General features: G+C 32.1%; 2 protein-coding genes across 3 annotated transcripts; one reads left to right on the top strand and one right to left on the bottom strand.

Moving 5' to 3' along the window:
- The first annotated feature begins 2,840 nt into the window (after nt 1–2,840).
- LOC108204583 (ethylene receptor 2) lies at nt 2,841–6,569 on the top strand. The gene is made up of 3 exons (XM_017374099.2): nt 2,841–3,298; nt 3,698–5,520; nt 5,918–6,569. The coding sequence occupies exons 2-3, from the start codon at nt 3,787–3,789 to the stop codon at nt 6,461–6,463; spliced, it is 2,280 nt and encodes a 759-aa protein (XP_017229588.1). The 5' UTR covers nt 2,841–3,298; nt 3,698–3,786; the 3' UTR covers nt 6,464–6,569.
- Nucleotides 6,570–12,045: 5,476 nt separating this feature from the next.
- LOC108210802 (bet1-like SNARE 1-2) lies at nt 12,046–17,134 on the bottom strand. Of its 2 annotated transcripts, XM_017382222.2 has the most exons (7): nt 16,987–17,134; nt 16,860–16,893; nt 14,542–14,698; nt 13,565–13,621; nt 13,420–13,479; nt 13,244–13,329; nt 12,046–12,404 (listed from the first exon to the last, which is right to left on the bottom strand). In XM_017382222.2, exons 2-7 carry the CDS (start codon nt 16,871–16,873, stop codon nt 12,377–12,379), a joined length of 402 nt encoding a protein of 133 aa, XP_017237711.1. In that variant the 5' UTR covers nt 16,874–16,893; nt 16,987–17,134; the 3' UTR covers nt 12,046–12,376. The 2 variants fall into 2 exon arrangements, with proteins under 2 accessions (XP_017237711.1, XP_017237719.1); XM_017382230.2 differs by having other exon boundaries at nt 16,860–17,129.
- Between the last annotated feature and the right edge of the window lie 1,127 nt (nt 17,135–18,261).

Genomic DNA, 18,261 nt, shown 5'->3' with positions numbered 1-18,261 from the left:
AATCTGATGATATTCAAATGCTGATGGATTTTTTTGGATTCCATAAAATGATGGATTTTGTGGCATTCTTCAATGTGTTTTAAGTTTTTTGAAATCCCACCAAAATTCATGAGATTTTGAAGAATCGTGCTTAAATCCTATCAACTCCGTTACAATTTAATCAAGAATCCGCATAAAATCAAAATCACATACAATCCATTAAAATTCATAAATTAAAAATAATTCATTAAAATCTCAATCGAATACACTCCTAAGTATTTTAATAAAATTAATACTAAAATATCGTGTTTTGCACAGTATATGAATATCAATTAAGACCGGCCGGCCAGTTGATCCATCATTTTTTTAGTTATAAAACTTGAATATTAATACAAAACGAGGACTCGTTAATAAAAATAAACGAAGCTGTGACATGTAGATGATACTATATTACTATTTACTAATGTTTAAAAAAACACGAAGAATTCTAATATTTTCAGCTATCATTAATTAATACTGTGAGAAATTGCATGTTTTATTATGAACCAATATTCGCCGGTGTTAGAGTATCTTTCTAGCCAACGCCTGTTGGCAATCCAGGATGAAAGACAGAGGCTTTGACATCAATAAGAACAAAATTATCTGAAAATTATACCGATAAAAATGCTATTGAATCAGTCAAGTGAAGTAATAGTACTAATCTTCGTTTACTCCGATTTGTCAGACGAGAAAAACAGTTGTATTCAAAATTACGCTTTGTTTAATTTGTCTATTCACTCGATCTACTATAGGTAAACAAATGTTACAATTATAAACTGATATCTTTATTTTTCATTTAACTTATATATTTTTTAACGATGCAATACGAATGATCAGACTAACATAATACAAATCGTATTAAGCTCTAATGATATTTAAGCCATAATTTTGTACTCATGTAAGCGTGATTATGATTTTTGACCAATACACTACTTATTCATAACACCAAAAATGATTAGAGTAAATATTACTTTATCTTTCAAAGCACAAAACTTTGACAAATGACATAATGCACAGGTTTGTTGCAAACTTGAGAGTGATTTTTTATTAAATAATTGTTTAAAGTAGCGTTGAGCATTCAAATAAATACTTTATGTGTTCTCAAAAGTACCGATCCTTCCTCGACTAATATTTACCTTCCTCAATTCATATTTACATGTATATTAGATTAATATTTTTAATATTTTAAATTAGGTCCTTAGACTTTTTAAATGATTTTGATGTTTGAATTAACTTTTAAAGTTATTACATAATTATTATTTTAATATAAATTAAGAAACATATATTTTTAAAACTTTATATTATTATAATTATGATATATTTATTCAAAATATTGCAGTATTCTGATTTTAAATCTCAGCATTGCAGATGTTAACATATTTATTTAATATTTTTTTTTGCCACAACATATTTATTTAATATTAAATAGAAGTATGAAGACAAAAAAAAAAGAAATATTGAAAAAAAATTCAATTTTTTTAATATTATTGTATTAGATTGTAATTCCTTTCAATTTTTGTTGATACATGAAATAATTGAAACAAGAAGAAAGATTTTAAGTTATTATTGTCTTTCACATTATTTCTTTTAAAAATTATGCACATTATTTAAGTTTTTAAAGTATATTTATTGTTACGTATTTGAATATGAAATTTGTAAATAAAAATGTCCAAATAATATAAATTTTAATTTTTTGAGGTAATTTATATTTTAATAATAACATCTATTTGCTCACATCAAAATATTTTGCAAAATTATTTAACAAAAATCAAGATATTTAGTACATTTCATTTTGAAGAGTTTGTTATATTTAATTTTATTATTTGGTAGTTTTTTTAAAATATAATATCGAAATTACATAACCAAACATAGGGGCTGTTTGGGAACAAGAAGTTGCTTCTGCTTCTGGCTTCTGCTTTTCTTGACCCGTTTGTGTAAAGAAGTAGAAGCACTTTTAAGAAGCTGAGAATGCTAACTTTTCTCTCACAGCTTCTGCTTCTTTTCCAAACACTTTATTAACTTATTTACTTCACACTTCTACTCCACTTCTTTACTTCAAGCATGAAATCACTTTTTTTAAGCTTGGCCAAACGGCCGCATAGTCTACTTGTGTAAAGCCAAGAAAATAAAACTAGCGAGGAGAGAGAATTAAATAGGAAGGGTGAAAAAGACGTTTTCTATCAAAAGTGCGTCCAAGTTCTCTTCATGTAATGATGTAGGTCCTACAACATCAACAATATAATATAATAAATGGAGGCCCTGGGATAGAATAAATTATAAAAGTTTAAGGATATAATATAACATAAATCATATTACAAATAAGGCGCATCATATTTTATATCGAAGTTTGTAATTAATTAATTTAAGCTTTGTGCTTTAGAATAAAAATATTATTTTATTTTGTTATTTTGAAAAATGACCAATATTATTTTTTTATATTTCAAACTATTGACTAAAATGCCTATTCTTCTGTATAAATCAGTCACGCCTTTTCTCTAAAAATATAGATAAGAATTTGGAATCTTACCCTCTTTTTTGAACTCAAAAATAGTCATCATTCTGTAACTTATATAATATTTTATTATATATAATAATAAAGTATACAACATTTCTTTAATAAATATTTTCATATTCTTAATATTTTATCTTAGTCGAATATAAAAAAATCATCACACAAATAAAAGTTTTAAATTCTGACTAGAAATATTTGTTGATGAGAATTTATAAACATAGAATGCAACTACATGAAAAGAGTTTCATAACTGACATAAATGAATAAACTAGTCATAATCTTCTGCTTCTGTACTAATACCATTCCCAGTATACAAATACCACCTATTCCCTTTTTCTCCAACCTATTAAACAGGTGTGCTCAAACCCCCTTCTCCAAAACAGCCCAAACTTTCTTTTCACCCCATTACCAATATACACACACAAATATATATAAGTAGGCAGAGAAAAAGACAGTGAAATGGAAATGGAAGAAGAACTGAGAAAAAGCCTTAGGCTCTTTATGTAATTTAATTTTTTTTTTGTAAAGTTCTTGTTTTTTCTTTCAAGAATGAAAAAAGATTGAATCTTTGGATGGTGGCTACTTTGTTTTCATTTTTTGGATTGAGATATAGCTGGGTTTTGAAGGTTGGGTTGAGGAAGAAGTTGATAGATGGGGAGAGATGTGTGAGCAAGGTGTTTGTTTGTGTGTGTGTGTATTTGCACAGGGTACATTTGAATGATTTAGAGGATCTGAAGATTGAGTTTTGATCTGGGGAACTCTTTTCAGGTATTTTCTTTTTATATTTGTGTTTGCCCACATTACTGTTATTTATTTTGTTCAGTTGATTTCCCATCTCTTGTTTTCTTACAGTTTCTATCTTGTGTTTTGAAATGTTTTTTTAGTATGTTGGTTTTTTTAGTATGTTGGTTTTCTTACAAGTTTAGATTACTATTAGGTTGGTGAAAAGTTTGTGATTACTGTAAGAATCAAAGTGATATAATTGTGTATAACTGTTGTGGTGAGCTAGATTGTTATTTGCTAAGATAGATTGTTTGTTTTTAGATTTTCTTTGGTTTGGTCCAAGATGATTATGCTATTACCTGCCCATAGAAAGGTGTACTATGCTTTTTAGATAAGAGATTATGTCTAGGATGGGCTTCTGATCAGTTTGATATCTATTTGCAGGTAATAAATGCCAAAAGCAAGTGCAGTGACTATGTGGTGATTAGGATTTTTGTGATAAACCCTTCTTGGCATTATAAGAGAGCCTGGCAATGTCAAAATCATTGCTAGTTCAATTATTGATCTTGTGGGTTCTTTTCTCTGTTTCGGTCGCGAGCAATGACTTCTCTGGTTGTAATTGCGATGAGGATGAGGGATTTTGGACTGTAGAAGGCATCACGGTATGCCAAAAAGTGAGTGATTTCTTGATTGCTGTGGCATATTTTTCCATCCCTATTGAACTCCTCTATTTTATTAGTTGCTCAAACGTTCCATTCAAATGGGTAATCATAGAATTCATCGCCTTCATTGTTCTATGCGGGATGACACATTTGCTTAATGGTTGGACTTATGGCCCCCATACGTTTCAACTGATGCTTGCTTTGACTATTTTCAAATTACTCACTGCACTAGTCTCATTTGCAACTGCCATAACTTTAATCACCCTTATTCCGTTGTTGCTGAAAGTAAAAGTTAGAGAGTTCATGTTGATAAAGAAAACTTGGGATCTTGGACGCGAAGTTGGAATAATAAAGCAACAAAAAGAAGCAGGTTGGCATGTTCGTATGCTCACCCAAGAAATACGGAAGTCACTTGATCGTCACACTATATTGTATACAACGCTAGATAAGTTGTCTGAGACACTAGATTTGCAAAATTGCGTAATTTGGATGCCCAATGAGACTAGAACTGAGATGAACCTTACACATGAATTGAAAGGGGGAAACATTTCTGGGTTATATAATCTTTCCATCCCAATTAGTGATCTTGATGTTAGAAAGATTAAGGAGAATGATGGAGTTAAGATACTTGACCCTCAATCAGCACTTGCAGTTAGAAGTAGCCGAGGAACTGCTGAGCCAGGAACTGTGGCTGCTATTAGGATGCCAATGTTAAGAGTTTCTGACTTTAAAGGTGGAACCCCTGAAATAATACAAGCATGTTATGCAATACTTGTTTTGGTTCTTCCCAGTGGACAACATAGGTCCTGGGGCGATCAGGAAATAGAGATATTAAATGTAGTTGCTGATCAAGTAGCTGTAGCACTTTCCCATGCCGCAGTTTTAGAAGAGTCACAACTAGTGAGAGAGAAATTAGGCGAGCAAAATCGGGCCTTGCAACAGGCAAAACAAGATGCTATGATGGCTACTCAGGCAAGGAATGCCTTTCAGACGGTAATGAGTAATGGACTGAGAAGACCTATGCACTCAGTTATGGGTTTGCTTTCTATTATGCAAGATGAAAACTTGAGCAGCGACCAAAAGACCTTGGTTCAGACAATGGCTACAACAAGTGATGTTCTCTCTGTCTTGATAAATGATGTGATGGATGCATCACCGAAGGACAATGCTAAGTTTCCGTTTGAGATGAGGTATTTCAGCCTACATTCTATGGTAAAAGAAGCAGGTTGCCTTGCCAAGTGCTTGTGCGCATACAAAGGTCATTCGTTTTCTATTGAAGTTGAAAGGTCACTTCCAGATTATGTTATGGGGGATGAGAGGAGAGTTTTCCAGGTTATTTTACATATGGTAGGAAATCTCCTAAAGGGTACCAACAAACAAGGGCGTCTAACCATAAGGGTATTCTCAGAGAGGGGAAGCCAGGGAAGAAATGATCAACGATGGGGAACATGGAGAACAAATTCGTTCGATGGGCAGGTTCATGTAAAATTTGAGATTGGTATCAAGAATAATGATGCATTGATGAATAGTTCTGGTGAGGAAAGATATTGGAACAAGAGAATTGAGGAAGGCTTGAGCTTTGGCATTTGCAGGAAACTAGTCCAGGTTTGTTATACTTTTTGTTTCAATTATTTTATTAAAATTAAACGAATCTGTTAAAAAAGAAGAAAAATGATCTAAAAGAGGCCTTGACAAATTGTCTTATATGAATTATGTGTAATTAAGGCTATAGTTAAAGGAATTTTAAAAAAATTGTAACGCCCCATGAAATTACATTCTTGAATACTTGTACAGTGTTAGCTTGTTCACTGTTAATTCACTTTGAAACCGCTTGCCTACGACGTTAGTGCACTTTGAAACCAGTGTCATGATCTCCCTTAAATTAACATGATTTTTTGCATTTATAGGTTCTAAGTAGGCCTTGTATTCGTCTATTTTCTTTCAGTTTGTTTATTGTTTATAATCATTTATAAAATATATCTATATTTTCTCCTCATTGCAGATGATGCAAGGAAATATCTGGGTAGTTCCAAATCCAGTGGGTTTTGATCAAAGCATGGCTCTTGTTCTTCAATTTCAACTCCGGCCATCGATTGTAGTAGGCGTTTCAGAAACTGGCGAGACATCCTCTGAGCTCCAAAACTCAAATTCTCTATTTATTGGGCGGCAGGTGCTGTTAGCTGATCATGATGATGTAAACCTTGCTGTAACTCGAAAGCTCCTGGAGAAGCTGGGATGTGTAGTTTCCGTTGTCTCATCCGGGCATGAATGCCTTGCTGCATTGGGAACCTCCGCATCACCTTTCCAAGTTATCTTCGTAGATCTCCACATGCATGACCTCGATGGATATGATATTGCAATGAGAATCCGGAAGTTTAGAAGTCGAAATTGGCCGCTCATCATCGCCTTGTCCGCAAGTGATAACGAAGATGTGTGGGAAAAATGTTTGCAAGTAGGGATTAATGGCCTTGTTCAAAAACCGGTTCTTCTATCAGGCATTGCTGATGAGCTTCGTAGAGTTCTTATAAAAACAAACAAGGTTGCATAATATCTGATTATAGAAAGCATAGATGTATGCATCTGGAATAACATATAATGCGATATCTTATTAGTGGATGTATAATTCAAGTTGATAGAAAATATTGTTTTATTTACTTCTCCTCAAGTTCAAAAAGTGCAGAAAAATTATTGTCTTCCCTGGTTGGAACAGAAGTGTAGGTCAGTTAAAATTAGTTTTTTCATTTACAAGTAAAAAGTTAAATAGAGAGTGATTTGAAATTATAAATAATAAGTAGTCAGTTTGCTTTCTGTGTGAATAATGTAGAGATAGTTCCATAAATTTTTGTAAATTGAAATATTAGAAAATATCTTTTAAATGATTATATATGTTTAAAAAATTATATATATCATCATATAATTATAATTTTCAACTTTTCATATTCCAGTGCTTCACAAGTTTCAAATCTTGAGAAAGTTGGAAAACTTAACGTGCATTCCCTTCCTTTCTTTTCGGTCTTTTCCTACATGCATGATTCATGAAATGATGGAAATTTAACAAATACCAAACACATTCAAATAACTGACTCCTAATTATTTCTCTTCACTCATGAATTGTCTTGAATTAACTTTCGGTGAATATATATTTGTAATCATTTTGGCTGAATAATTGATGGGTAACCATGCACATGATCACGAGGAACAACCCATTGGCGATAAGATAATGAGATTTCGGTGCATGTGCAATGTGCACGCATTTGACAGTTTGGCCAAATTTTAAACAAAGTGAATTTAGTGTTATAATTTTTATTTTATTTTTTGATAAAAATTTAGTGTTATACTTATATACGATTATAGGTATGGAATGGTCAAATAGATCATATCCCCATGTCGGTCTTCTTTGTGATATATTGTGATAAAACAAGAGAAGAATTCATGTCCGAATTCTGAGGTTCCGTATGTAGACGCTTGCTGTGTCTTTCGTTTAATAATTCGCCTTCTTAATTCGGGATCTAATTGCGTATCCATTATGAATTATTCAATCTTTTCAAGGTTCAAGCTACTTGTTACCGGATCATCGAACCGATCACTTGTTAATCTACTGAAACTCGAGTTAAGTCAAGACCGGACTGTCCGTTCATTCGGACAGGTCACGTGCCTTGACTCAAAAGGGACCTAGACAACCCGGTCCGGACTCACCGGACCGCCCGTCAACTAAATCTAACTCAAAATAAGCTCAATTGATTTTCTTCAAATATGGAAATGTCTAGATCTATTATATAATTTGGGCATAACACGATCAATTCAAAAATGAACACTCGACCATATTAAATATCCGATTTTTTTTTCTCAAATCTCTTATGATAGTTTTGTATTCAATTATCTTATCTTCTGTCTCATCCTATTTTCATTATTTTTTTAACTTTTACTCATTCTCGTACAATTTCATTCCATCCATTTCTCATCAACTGATGTCCCAACCAAACACATGTTGTGCTCATCAAATAGAATGCAGTGAACATTTTATTGTTATTTGAGAAAAGTAAGAAAACGTTTTATAAAATTTTATTCCTTCTTTTCATTCCAAATTATTTAAACCATTATTCAATGTCTCAAGCAATTCATCATTTTCTCTATTCACATTTTTCTTTAAATTTTACCATAAAAATGTTCAATCCCTGAAATTCATTTACTATATCTTGTATATTCTTTTCGTTTAAACATATTGTAATAATAACTTCATACAATTTCTTTTCTATTTCATTTTTTAAAGCAAACACAATCTTTGGCTATTGACATGGGCAACGAGGAAAAGAAAACCTTATGTTGGATGTTGAGAGGGTCTCGAGACAACCGATGCGAAATTTGTGAATGAGACATGTTAAAAGGATTGTCCAGGGGATCTGCATTTGAATTTTATATGACACATAGTACATAATTACACACTTTAGACCATATAATATGCCAATTTTTATTTACTACTAATTTAGCAAGTTGCGAGTAGATAAACATGATTAAGGATATAAAAAATACATCCAAATCTAAAGTACAGCAGGCATCGTCCACTAGTTCATTGTGATTCACAAATCACAACTTATATAATTTAAGTAATTCTTTAATTCTGAGTGATGAAGCTGCACAAATATCTACGGTTTTTGAGTTTGTTTATGATGAGTAGTCCATATAAGTTAAATCTAGTCATTTGGATTATGCTGTCCATGTAAATCTATGGATCCCTTATAATTATACTCATAAACTTGCATCTGAGTCCTAGATATCTGCATTATCAATTACTATTCATTATCTTTTCATGGTCCTAGATCTTACATTGTGTACTTGATCATATATACAGATAGATTTTGTTCTTTCGATCTATAGATAGAGTTATGTGTAACCTGGTCAGATATTTGTCAGTCAATTCAAAAATTACTCCATACTCCGTTTTATTTATTCAATTACTAATTATGAAAAGAATTATTTTAATTTTAAAGAAATTAACATAACAAAAGTTAATTTATTTTATTATTTTAATGATTACAAATAATAATAATCTTAAAATAAATATGATTAAACATAAGATTAGAATAAACAAACAGATACTCAATAGTCGGTCAAGTTAACAAATTTTACATTTCATAAATTATACATTTTTTGTCTCACGAAGTTATATACATATGAGGTGTAATATGGAGGTTAAGAAAAAATATAATTTAGTTAAAAAAAATGAGTAAAGTGATGCGCCAATTAATAATTAATATATAAAATTATACTGCTTTCGAAATATATAATTAAACGTTTAAAAAAAACGGTGAGACAAACGTAACATTAAATTCTGGGTGTGACTTGAGATCCATGACTACCCAATCAAAGTAGGTGTGAAAGAATAAAATAAAATATTTAAATTGCAAGCAGGACAAGTGGTGACTGGTGCCACGTTTATTAAAACAAAAACGATGCCTTCCTCAGACGAAGATACAGCAGGTCAAAAGATAATAGGATCAGATGTCATGATCTATCGCTCTCGTAATCATTGAGCAAAATAAATACATGCATCATGCATGAATTAATTCATTGTCTTTGAATTGAATTTACCTACTGCTCACTCCCCATTTGATTTGCCTCTTGAAATCTTAAAGCAGAAGGGTAAAATGGAGAGTTACTGTGGGAAAAGGATGATTTTCACTGTTTCAAACTTGGCTGGCTCTGGTCTTGACTTGAGATCTCAATTATTCATCGTTTATGTCGATAATAATTGTATATTTGATTTTAGGGGTAATTTTACCACTGATAATAATCAGATAAAGACCCAGTTTTTCGACGTTTTTACGTATTGAGTCTATATCTAAGAAGATAAAGAAGGGACGTTTATATTGGTATGGAGATGTTCGACGCAAATGTAACTCAGCACCGGTTAGGAGAGTCGAACACATATCGGTTCGGGGCAAGAGAAAGAAAGGTCGGCCTTGTCGGATATGAGCTGATCAATTAAGTTTAGACATGGAAGCCCTGAATCTCACATGTGATATGACGTTAGATAAAAATGCTTGGAGACAGCGTATTAGAGTAGTTGAGACTCGATCTCGTGGTTTAAAGAGATTATGAGTATTATGGCGTTATGCTTTAAGGATAAGGTTCAGCTCAGACATTGATAGATGCATTAGCGACAGGTGGTTTGGAATATTGTGGAGCTCTGTTTTGAAGACAAAGCTCGGATCATTCATTGCCAGCTATATTCACGATAAAGGTAGGTCGCATGTGTCAGAAATCGTGGGCCAATGTACTATTTACTTAATTATATCTCACATAATACTTTGTATTGCACTAAACTGGGTTCTTCACAGAAATAGCCTCCCTACTCTTCGGCGTAGGGACATCGTCTGCGTATATCTTACTCTCCTCAACCCTGCATATATCTTACTCTCCTCAACCTTGCTCTAAGTGAGATATACAAGATATGTTTTGTTTGGTTTGGTTTATAAGACCCAGCTTGTGTACATAGCCGATTTATAATTTCTAAAAGAATCGTCACACGATAATAAAATTGTGACACATAAATAATAAATGGGCCGTGTGCTTTTAAGTGTCTACTTCGCTTCTCAAGTATTTGTTGGGTTGAAAAGAAGTCCGGGATGACTCATGTTTTGTTGGGTCGGCCCACACTGTATCCGGCTTATTTAATATTATGAGAAAAAGACGAGAATGAGTGGGCCTCCAGAAAACTAAACCCCTTTCGGCAAAAGTTTATTTGAGCCGAACATTAGGCTCTTCATTCATTAAAAACTGGAGGATTAATTCATGGAAATTTTAATCGAGGATAGAAATTTCCTGTTTTATATTTTTTTGTCATATTTATTAAAAATATATATATATGTTTATTATTCAAGTCCCAATCAATCAATAAATAAATAGTATTCCCCCCACTTATTTATTACTGAGTACCAAAATAACCCAAAAAACACATCTCATATTTTAATTAGTACTCCATCCGTCCCTTTTTAGTTGTCACAATTCTATTTTTGTTGGTCAAATTAACTAATTTTTGTCCAAAGATTATATATCACTCTTTCATTATGTTGAAAAACAAATTGCATCTTGAAATAGATTAAAAGTCATTTCCGGTGATATTTTTTTTATTTTATCAATTAATAAAATATTAATAATTTTCAGTCAAACTTTGATCAATTTGACCGGCGCAAAGTCAAATGTGACAATTAAAAAGGGACAGAGGGAGTATAATTGATGTGCATAGCATCTCCAAGTGTCATTGGTAAAATGGTTAGTTATACTCCCTCCGTCCCAAAAAGAGTGAGCTGATTTGACTTTCACGGAGATTAAGAAAAATGTAGTAAGTTTAGTTGAAAAGTGGGTAAAGTGGTGGGACCTACCAATATTTAATAATAGATTTGAGATAGTGGAGGAAGATAGTGGGTGTAATAGTGTTTATATTATTATAGAAAAGAGATAGTGGAAGAAAGTAGTGGGTGTAATAGTGAAAAGTAGTGTTCAAAAATAGTAAGTATTGTAGGTTCATTCTTTTTGGGACGTCCCAAAAAGGAATAAGGGTCACATAAAATGGGACGGAGGGAGTAATTATTAACTATATTGATGATGTAAAATTTTTGCTAACAATGAAGATATTTACCCCGTGGTTAGCTATGATTATGATTACCGAAAACTATGCATAAAAGGTATATTGGTTCAACAAATATAGCTCATCGTATATAATTATTTATATTTTTTGCTGACAGATGAATGGTCATACTAAAGATTATAGATATCCTCTAAAGCGTACCAACCAGATATATTTTTAGAGATATCCATCATATTAATAGTGCGGATTTTCTAAGAATATAAGTTATTGCATTCTTATTGGTTCCGATCTTATTAATATAGTGGTCCAAAAATCCTCACCAATCAAAATATTTCATCTAAGTTAAAAGTTGTTATTCGTATGTATGCCTGAGCACACATTAGAAAAACCTTTGGTAGTAAAAGAGTGACCAGTAACAGCTTGACACATATGTTATGTTTTAAGAAATTTTTGGGATATAATTTTGGGACCACTGCCATTGTTCAACATTTTTAATGCAACATAAAAGGCAAAGATAACGAGTACAGTAACTGAGCATTGCATGTGATCAAACAGAACTTATTGCAGGCCAAATACCTGTAAACCCCAGAATACGGATACATTCTCAGTCTGTAGAAAACAATTACGACTTGCACAATTCATATTCGATGAATAATCATTTCCAAGCTTTCACCAATTCTCGAAATTTAAACAATATACTGTAATCACTAGGATTGCATGTCTCAAATTTCCAAGAAACCTGTGTAATATGCTGAAGAACTTCCCCAGCATTCCTAAAATGAATATATGTAATTACCTGTAAAACATTTAGTTGTATAGTTACTGGCACCAGCTGCACAGAATTGAATCCAGCAGGTAGGCTGTATATGCATTCTAGCCATATGTGAAGTACAAGAGGATCCTGAAATTGACGCATGTTTGAAAAAATTAGCATAAGATACATCTACAGTGGAAAAAATCAAGCAAAGTTACTTCTTTTTAGTGTAGCAGAGAATATAGTTTATCTGTTTAGTTCACTTCGCAATATGTGATAAACTAAATAGAAGATAGATAAATGAAATTTATAAGGTGATCACTTCGACTTGGTGGCCTTTCTCGTTTTGTGATCCCAACTCTTTCTCCCTCTTTCCTGATTAACATCTTCTATCAGTTTTCTAAGTGGGGCTGGCAAGAGACATCTGATAAGAGATCCAGCCGACCTAATCCATCTCATATTAATGGTGAGATTTCTTCTGTATCGCAATAGCGATGCTCAAGTAAATGGCAGAGCACTAAAAGAGTTGGAATTTAATTTTATTTTGGTTGGATAAGGAAATTGTTTGTTCTCACTAATGCTGCTACGAAGTGACATTCATATATCAAACTCAGCATTGTTCTGGTTATAAAATATATAGGATCAAAATAGTTTCAACTTTCAAGTAAAGTATTCTCGCTGGAAGAATGAAAGTCTAAATATTAACCTATCGAAAAATTGATTAAATCAGAGCGTTTCATTTCTCTTAATAGTTAACATTAAATGCCATATATGTTATAGTTTAAGCACAATATATATTAGAATGAGTTAAATCAATTCGTTAAAGTAGAGATCCTGATTTCCAACTGGGAAGGGTACATAGACAAGAACAAATAACAAAATACAAAACATGCTATTTAGCAAAATAATGGAGTGTATACCTAAGAGAATAAGCACAATAAGCATAGAAAACCACAAAACAAGCAGAAAAGAAAGAAACAGTCTACCTGAAAGAATAGTATAATACAAAGAAAGAAACCACAAAACAAGCCACAAGTCCACATGTTTTTCGACTTGATCTCTTCTCAAATACCTATGCAGAAGCCACAGGATAAATACGGTTAAGGCAGAAAAGAAAAGAACAAATATCATAAGATAAACATTTGAATTCTATTTTACATACCATCTTGAACCTATCCATTGTACCTGACATAATTCCCCTTGATGCATCCATTTCACTTCCCTGGTATATAAACAGCAGAGCTTCAAAATCTCATAACGAAATAATTTTTGCACCAAGTGAAATTTCCTGCAAGTAAGAGCCATACTGTTCGGTCCAGCATACGATTATGACTTTCCACCTCATTGTGTATGTCACCTGTCAACTGTCAGATGCGAAATTATCAGCAACTCTTTTAAGCAAAAGTGCCAACAGTTTAGTATTTTGCTTGAAAATTTCTGAGTAAAGAATTCTCTAAATAGTTCTAAGTTCTTTATATGAACGCAACTTGGTTTAATTTATGCACCGCAAACACACTGCACATATGTTAAAACATTACACTGCCACGCAGTTGGGGGGACAAAAGAAATGGAAAATACAAGATAAAACCTATAAATGCTAAATTTGTTTATTAAATTAGAAAAACAACAATGTAGTGCAACCTTCATCATACAACTTTTATCAATTTTATTTGCAGTACTAATTGCTTCTTGTATAGCTTCCCAACAAATATAAGAAAATACTTATCAATTTTGCCATCTGTCACAGGACAGTCCAGAAAAAACATATATCATTGGCGATTCTGTTTTACAATTTCCTTGTCTCAGTAGATATGTTTTTCTGGATAACCAGTAGCAATTTCAAAGTCAGATATTCAACACAGAAACACCTTGATTAGGATCATAGGATTGACTCAAACTTGGCGAACAGGAAGTAGCTGTGCAGGAAGTATCTATGCACTTCTTGTATAAATGACATATTCTGTACAACCAATCAAGCAATCATATTATTACAAGAAACCATTCCAACAGAATTTTCTTCAACAGCCTAGAAGTACTACTGAGTTTAGACGATAGATACTAGTTAATTTGCAGCTAAACCACATATTAGAGATGAGGGCCGTCCAAAGCAGGAAAAGATAGTAGTCCCTATCTGAAATATAACAATCTCATGCAAATATTAGTTCATGAAATAAAATTCCTCAGACATATTTTAAAGGATCGAACAGTCAATATAAGTGCAAGTTGTAAATAGTCATTGGATTCTAGTCCTTGCAAACAAAAATAGCCTCAATGAACAACTCACCCTCTTCAAAAACACGACTCTGTCTTGCAGGCTGTCGATCGCTTTGTCATTGTCATGCTGATCAATATCACGAGAGTAGAAGGAAGAGGCCTTAAGACCACCCTCCTCAAGGCTATCATAATCATCAAAGAGTGAAGATCTAGAAGCACGATGCTCCCTATATAAAATATAAATTAGAAGTTTAAAATTTTATAATTCAGTTACAGTCTTGACTTGTAAATAAGTTCTTTCATGCAGAAATGATAGAAAAAAGGAAATCAGATTAGTCTCTGTATTATTAACATGAAGGATGTCACATAGGGAAGATTTAGAAAACTAAGGTTGTCTTCACTTGGATGGAAGAAATGAGGAGGGAATGTAATAAAGTTGTACTCTTATTTAGGGGAGATTAGGGAAAATGTTTATAATTTTTATTCCTTCTTTCATTCCATTCCTAACTATTTGAACTAGAAATCTACCAACATGTTTTGGAGGAACACTCCATTCCATTTCTTGACCATTTTCCCAACAATCATTATTATAAAAAATTTAGACTCCCTCGCTTTCATTCACTATTCTCTTATACATTCTTCTCTCCACAAAGTTTGTCTATAATTTCACATTCCATTCCTTCCCATATTATTCTCACCAAGTGAACACAACATAAATCACCATAAGTAGGTAGGTACTAAAAGACGTCACACTGCCAGAGGTGTTAGATGGATTCAGGTTCTGCGTAAGAATGTTATTTTAATGAGCTGTGATTTAGAAAAATGAATTCCTGGAAGTTGTGCAGACACAGAATATACACTTAATAATACTCATTGTTCAATGAAACCGACAAAGAAGTGTAACATAGATAGATGAGATGACCAAAAGACAATAAAGAAAAAGAAATTATTGAAAAGCAAGAAAAGCAGGATCAAATTGCTTTTTATCAAATCTCACTAATTAATCTTACTTTTGCTGGTATCTACTTGCTGACACTAGTTACAACCAAATCTGAATTATACCAGTGATGAAAACCACACAAAGAAAAATCATGATAACTATAATAATAATAGTAGAAAAGGTCGAGGAATATATAATAAGACATATTTCGCTTGTAAATTATCTATGCCTCCATGAGCGGCTTCAACAAACTGCAAACCTTATGTTGCATCTGCTTTTTTTATCTCATTTCTGTATCCTTCCTCTCCAAACACTTTTATATTTCAACTTTTGCTTTCTTTTTTGGCTTTCCTTGATTGCTCTTCTTTCTTCTCTCATTCTAGGCAATAACTCTATGCACTTTATAATGAGAGATTGAAGAAATATATCTACTCAAGGAACTGACTGGGTCCTGGTCCCTGGCAATCGATTGCCAGGGACCTTTTAATTGGCAGGCTAGTTTCTGGCCGTTGGATGAATATCCCGCGGCCAGGAGTATAACAAAATTTTAATACGTTCAGCGCTTTTTAATAACTGGACGGGTAAAATGACCCCGTCCAGCAGTTTTAAAGCGTTGGACGAGTCCCCGTCTAGTGGTAAAAAAACCCCGGACATATTTAAAAAAATGTTATACCTGGTCGCTGGATACTCATCCAACGGTCAGAAACTAGCCTGCCAGCTAAAAGGTCCCTGGTATTTGATTGCCAGGGACCAGGACCTCCATTGCCGCGGAGCAGGACCTGGAACTGATTATTGAATAGTGGATATTACAATAACTTACATTTACATGTTGAAATTTCCGGTAACTGTATATATTATAAATCTATAAGTATAGCATATAATTAGACGATTAGAAGATGATTTATTGTAGACTTTCAACGTTTACTATATAAGATATGTTCATACAATCAGACACAACGTAAATGAGTATCCTAACTTCTTAATTATATCTTTTTTGCTCTCAACTATTGTACAACAGCACTCAAAATTCCTAATTAATCAAGTCAGAAATTACTAATCAAGCGGCTTTTGTAGTATGCGCTTTCCAAATCACAAAAGAAAAAAAAAAAATTCAAAATCCTTTCTCTTCCTACAAAACCTAATTACATTTTGCAAAAACTTGCAATTATTAAAAACCAAAACAGTGACATTAGATTCCGCAGAATTCACACAACAGAAGTTACGAAATGAGACACTAATTTTAAATCACATCAAAATAATGAATCAATTGATTTGCTATAACAACATTCATATCAGCAATGCAGTTAATCTTATATAACATAAACATATGCAGATAAATATCTGCAGCACTTGTTAATCATGAATGCTATAAAATTATATATAACATTTAACGATACAACTATGTATGTGTAAGCATCAAATTGAAGAGAGAGAGAAGAAGAAGAAACCTTCTGTAGCTCATGGATAGAAAGTTGATATGCTCTGCAACAAAAAAGGGGAAATGAAAATTTTATTAAGGCAATAACAATATTCAGAAATTGATTAGAGAAACAAAATTGCAATAAAGATTCAGACAATCGAGGAGCGGAAGGGGAGGTTCTGGAACATGGAATACGTCGAGATGTGAGAGATCAGTAGTACTATTAATTAGAGAGCAGATCTGCCAAATTAAATCATTAAAAATTTGTTTAAGGAAAAATTGTCAATTATTCCCTGGGTGGTGTTCATATTTGAATTAGATACAGAAATTATAAAACGACTAAAATAAGTTTAAGAAATAAGGAAAATGATTAGAACTGTGGACCATGGGTAAATGAGTACAGGGGAGTAAACTACTACTACTGTATATAGTAAATTTTTATGCTATAAAATTTTATTATCTATTTATTATAAATTATTGAAATATAAAAGTTCAGAAAAAATATTCTAAAAGAGACATATATAGGGGCCATTTGGTTAAATTTAAAAGAAGTGACTTATTGCTTAAAGTAAAGAAGTGGATTATAAGTGAGAAGTTGATTTGAATTTATAAGTTGTTAGAAGTGTTTGGATATAGTGATTTATAAGTTTGAAATTAATTAAAACAAGAATAAGTTGTGGTGAATCAAAAAAAGCTAGGATCCATAGCTTACTTTTCTGAGCTTTTAATACCCATGAAAAGTACTTAAATTTATTTGCCAAACATGTCATCAAAAAGCAGACAACACTTCTTTTATAAATAAGCTCAGAAGTAGGGTTGCCAAACACCCACTTAATACGGGGTAGATAAAGGAAATGACAAGTAACTAATATTTTGAAGGATTAACGTCAAAATTGTTCGGTTAAATTTTTACAAATGATAATTATATTGTGTCTTTACACGCGCTTGAAATTGGCTTTTACTACTGATAATATCATATTGTTATTGACTTCATAATCTTGTACTTCTGATTTTTCATGTATAATATTCTCATGTTATGTAAAATTTGATAGAATTGATTTCATATTTTAAAATAAATTGTATATTTGAATTTTTTATAGAAAAATATATGAGATAGATTTTTAAATCATTTAAACTAGAGTCAAACTAAGTGAGATATTAGTGACGAGAATTCGGTTATGAAATTTAAATATATGTCACTCAATTTACATTATTCAAATGTCTATTTCATGTATTTTTTAAACAAGAATTTTAAATATATAATTTATTTTACAATTTAAAATCAATTCTATTAAATTTTATATAACATGAGGAATTATATATGAAAAAAGTATAAGATTACGGAAGATAGAAGTAAAAATGTGATGGTATCATCGGCAAAAGTCAATTTAACGAGTGTACCATAAACAATATCTCTTATATTTTAATGA

This window comes from Daucus carota, chromosome 1, assembly GCF_001625215.2.
Source record: "Daucus carota subsp. sativus chromosome 1, DH1 v3.0, whole genome shotgun sequence".
Lineage (NCBI taxonomy): Eukaryota > Viridiplantae > Streptophyta > Magnoliopsida > Apiales > Apiaceae > Daucus > Daucus carota.
This window is presented reverse-complemented; position numbering and strand designations above follow the sequence as displayed.

Coding starts and splice junctions, on each gene's coding strand:
- LOC108210802 (XM_017382222.2), bottom strand. Junction 13,622..14,541: donor GAGTCGTGTTTTTGAAGAGG/GTGAGTTGTTCA, acceptor CGCATCTGACAG/TTGACAGGTGACATACACAA. Junction 13,480..13,564: donor ATCGTATGCTGGACCGAACA/GTATGGCTCTTA, acceptor TTTATATACCAG/GGAAGTGAAATGGATGCATC.
- LOC108204583 (XM_017374099.2), top strand. CDS start 3,787: ATGTCAAAATCATTGCTAGTTCAATTATTGATCTTGTGGGTTCTTTTC. Junction 5,521..5,917: donor TTTGCAGGAAACTAGTCCAG/GTTTGTTATACT, acceptor TCCTCATTGCAG/ATGATGCAAGGAAATATCTG.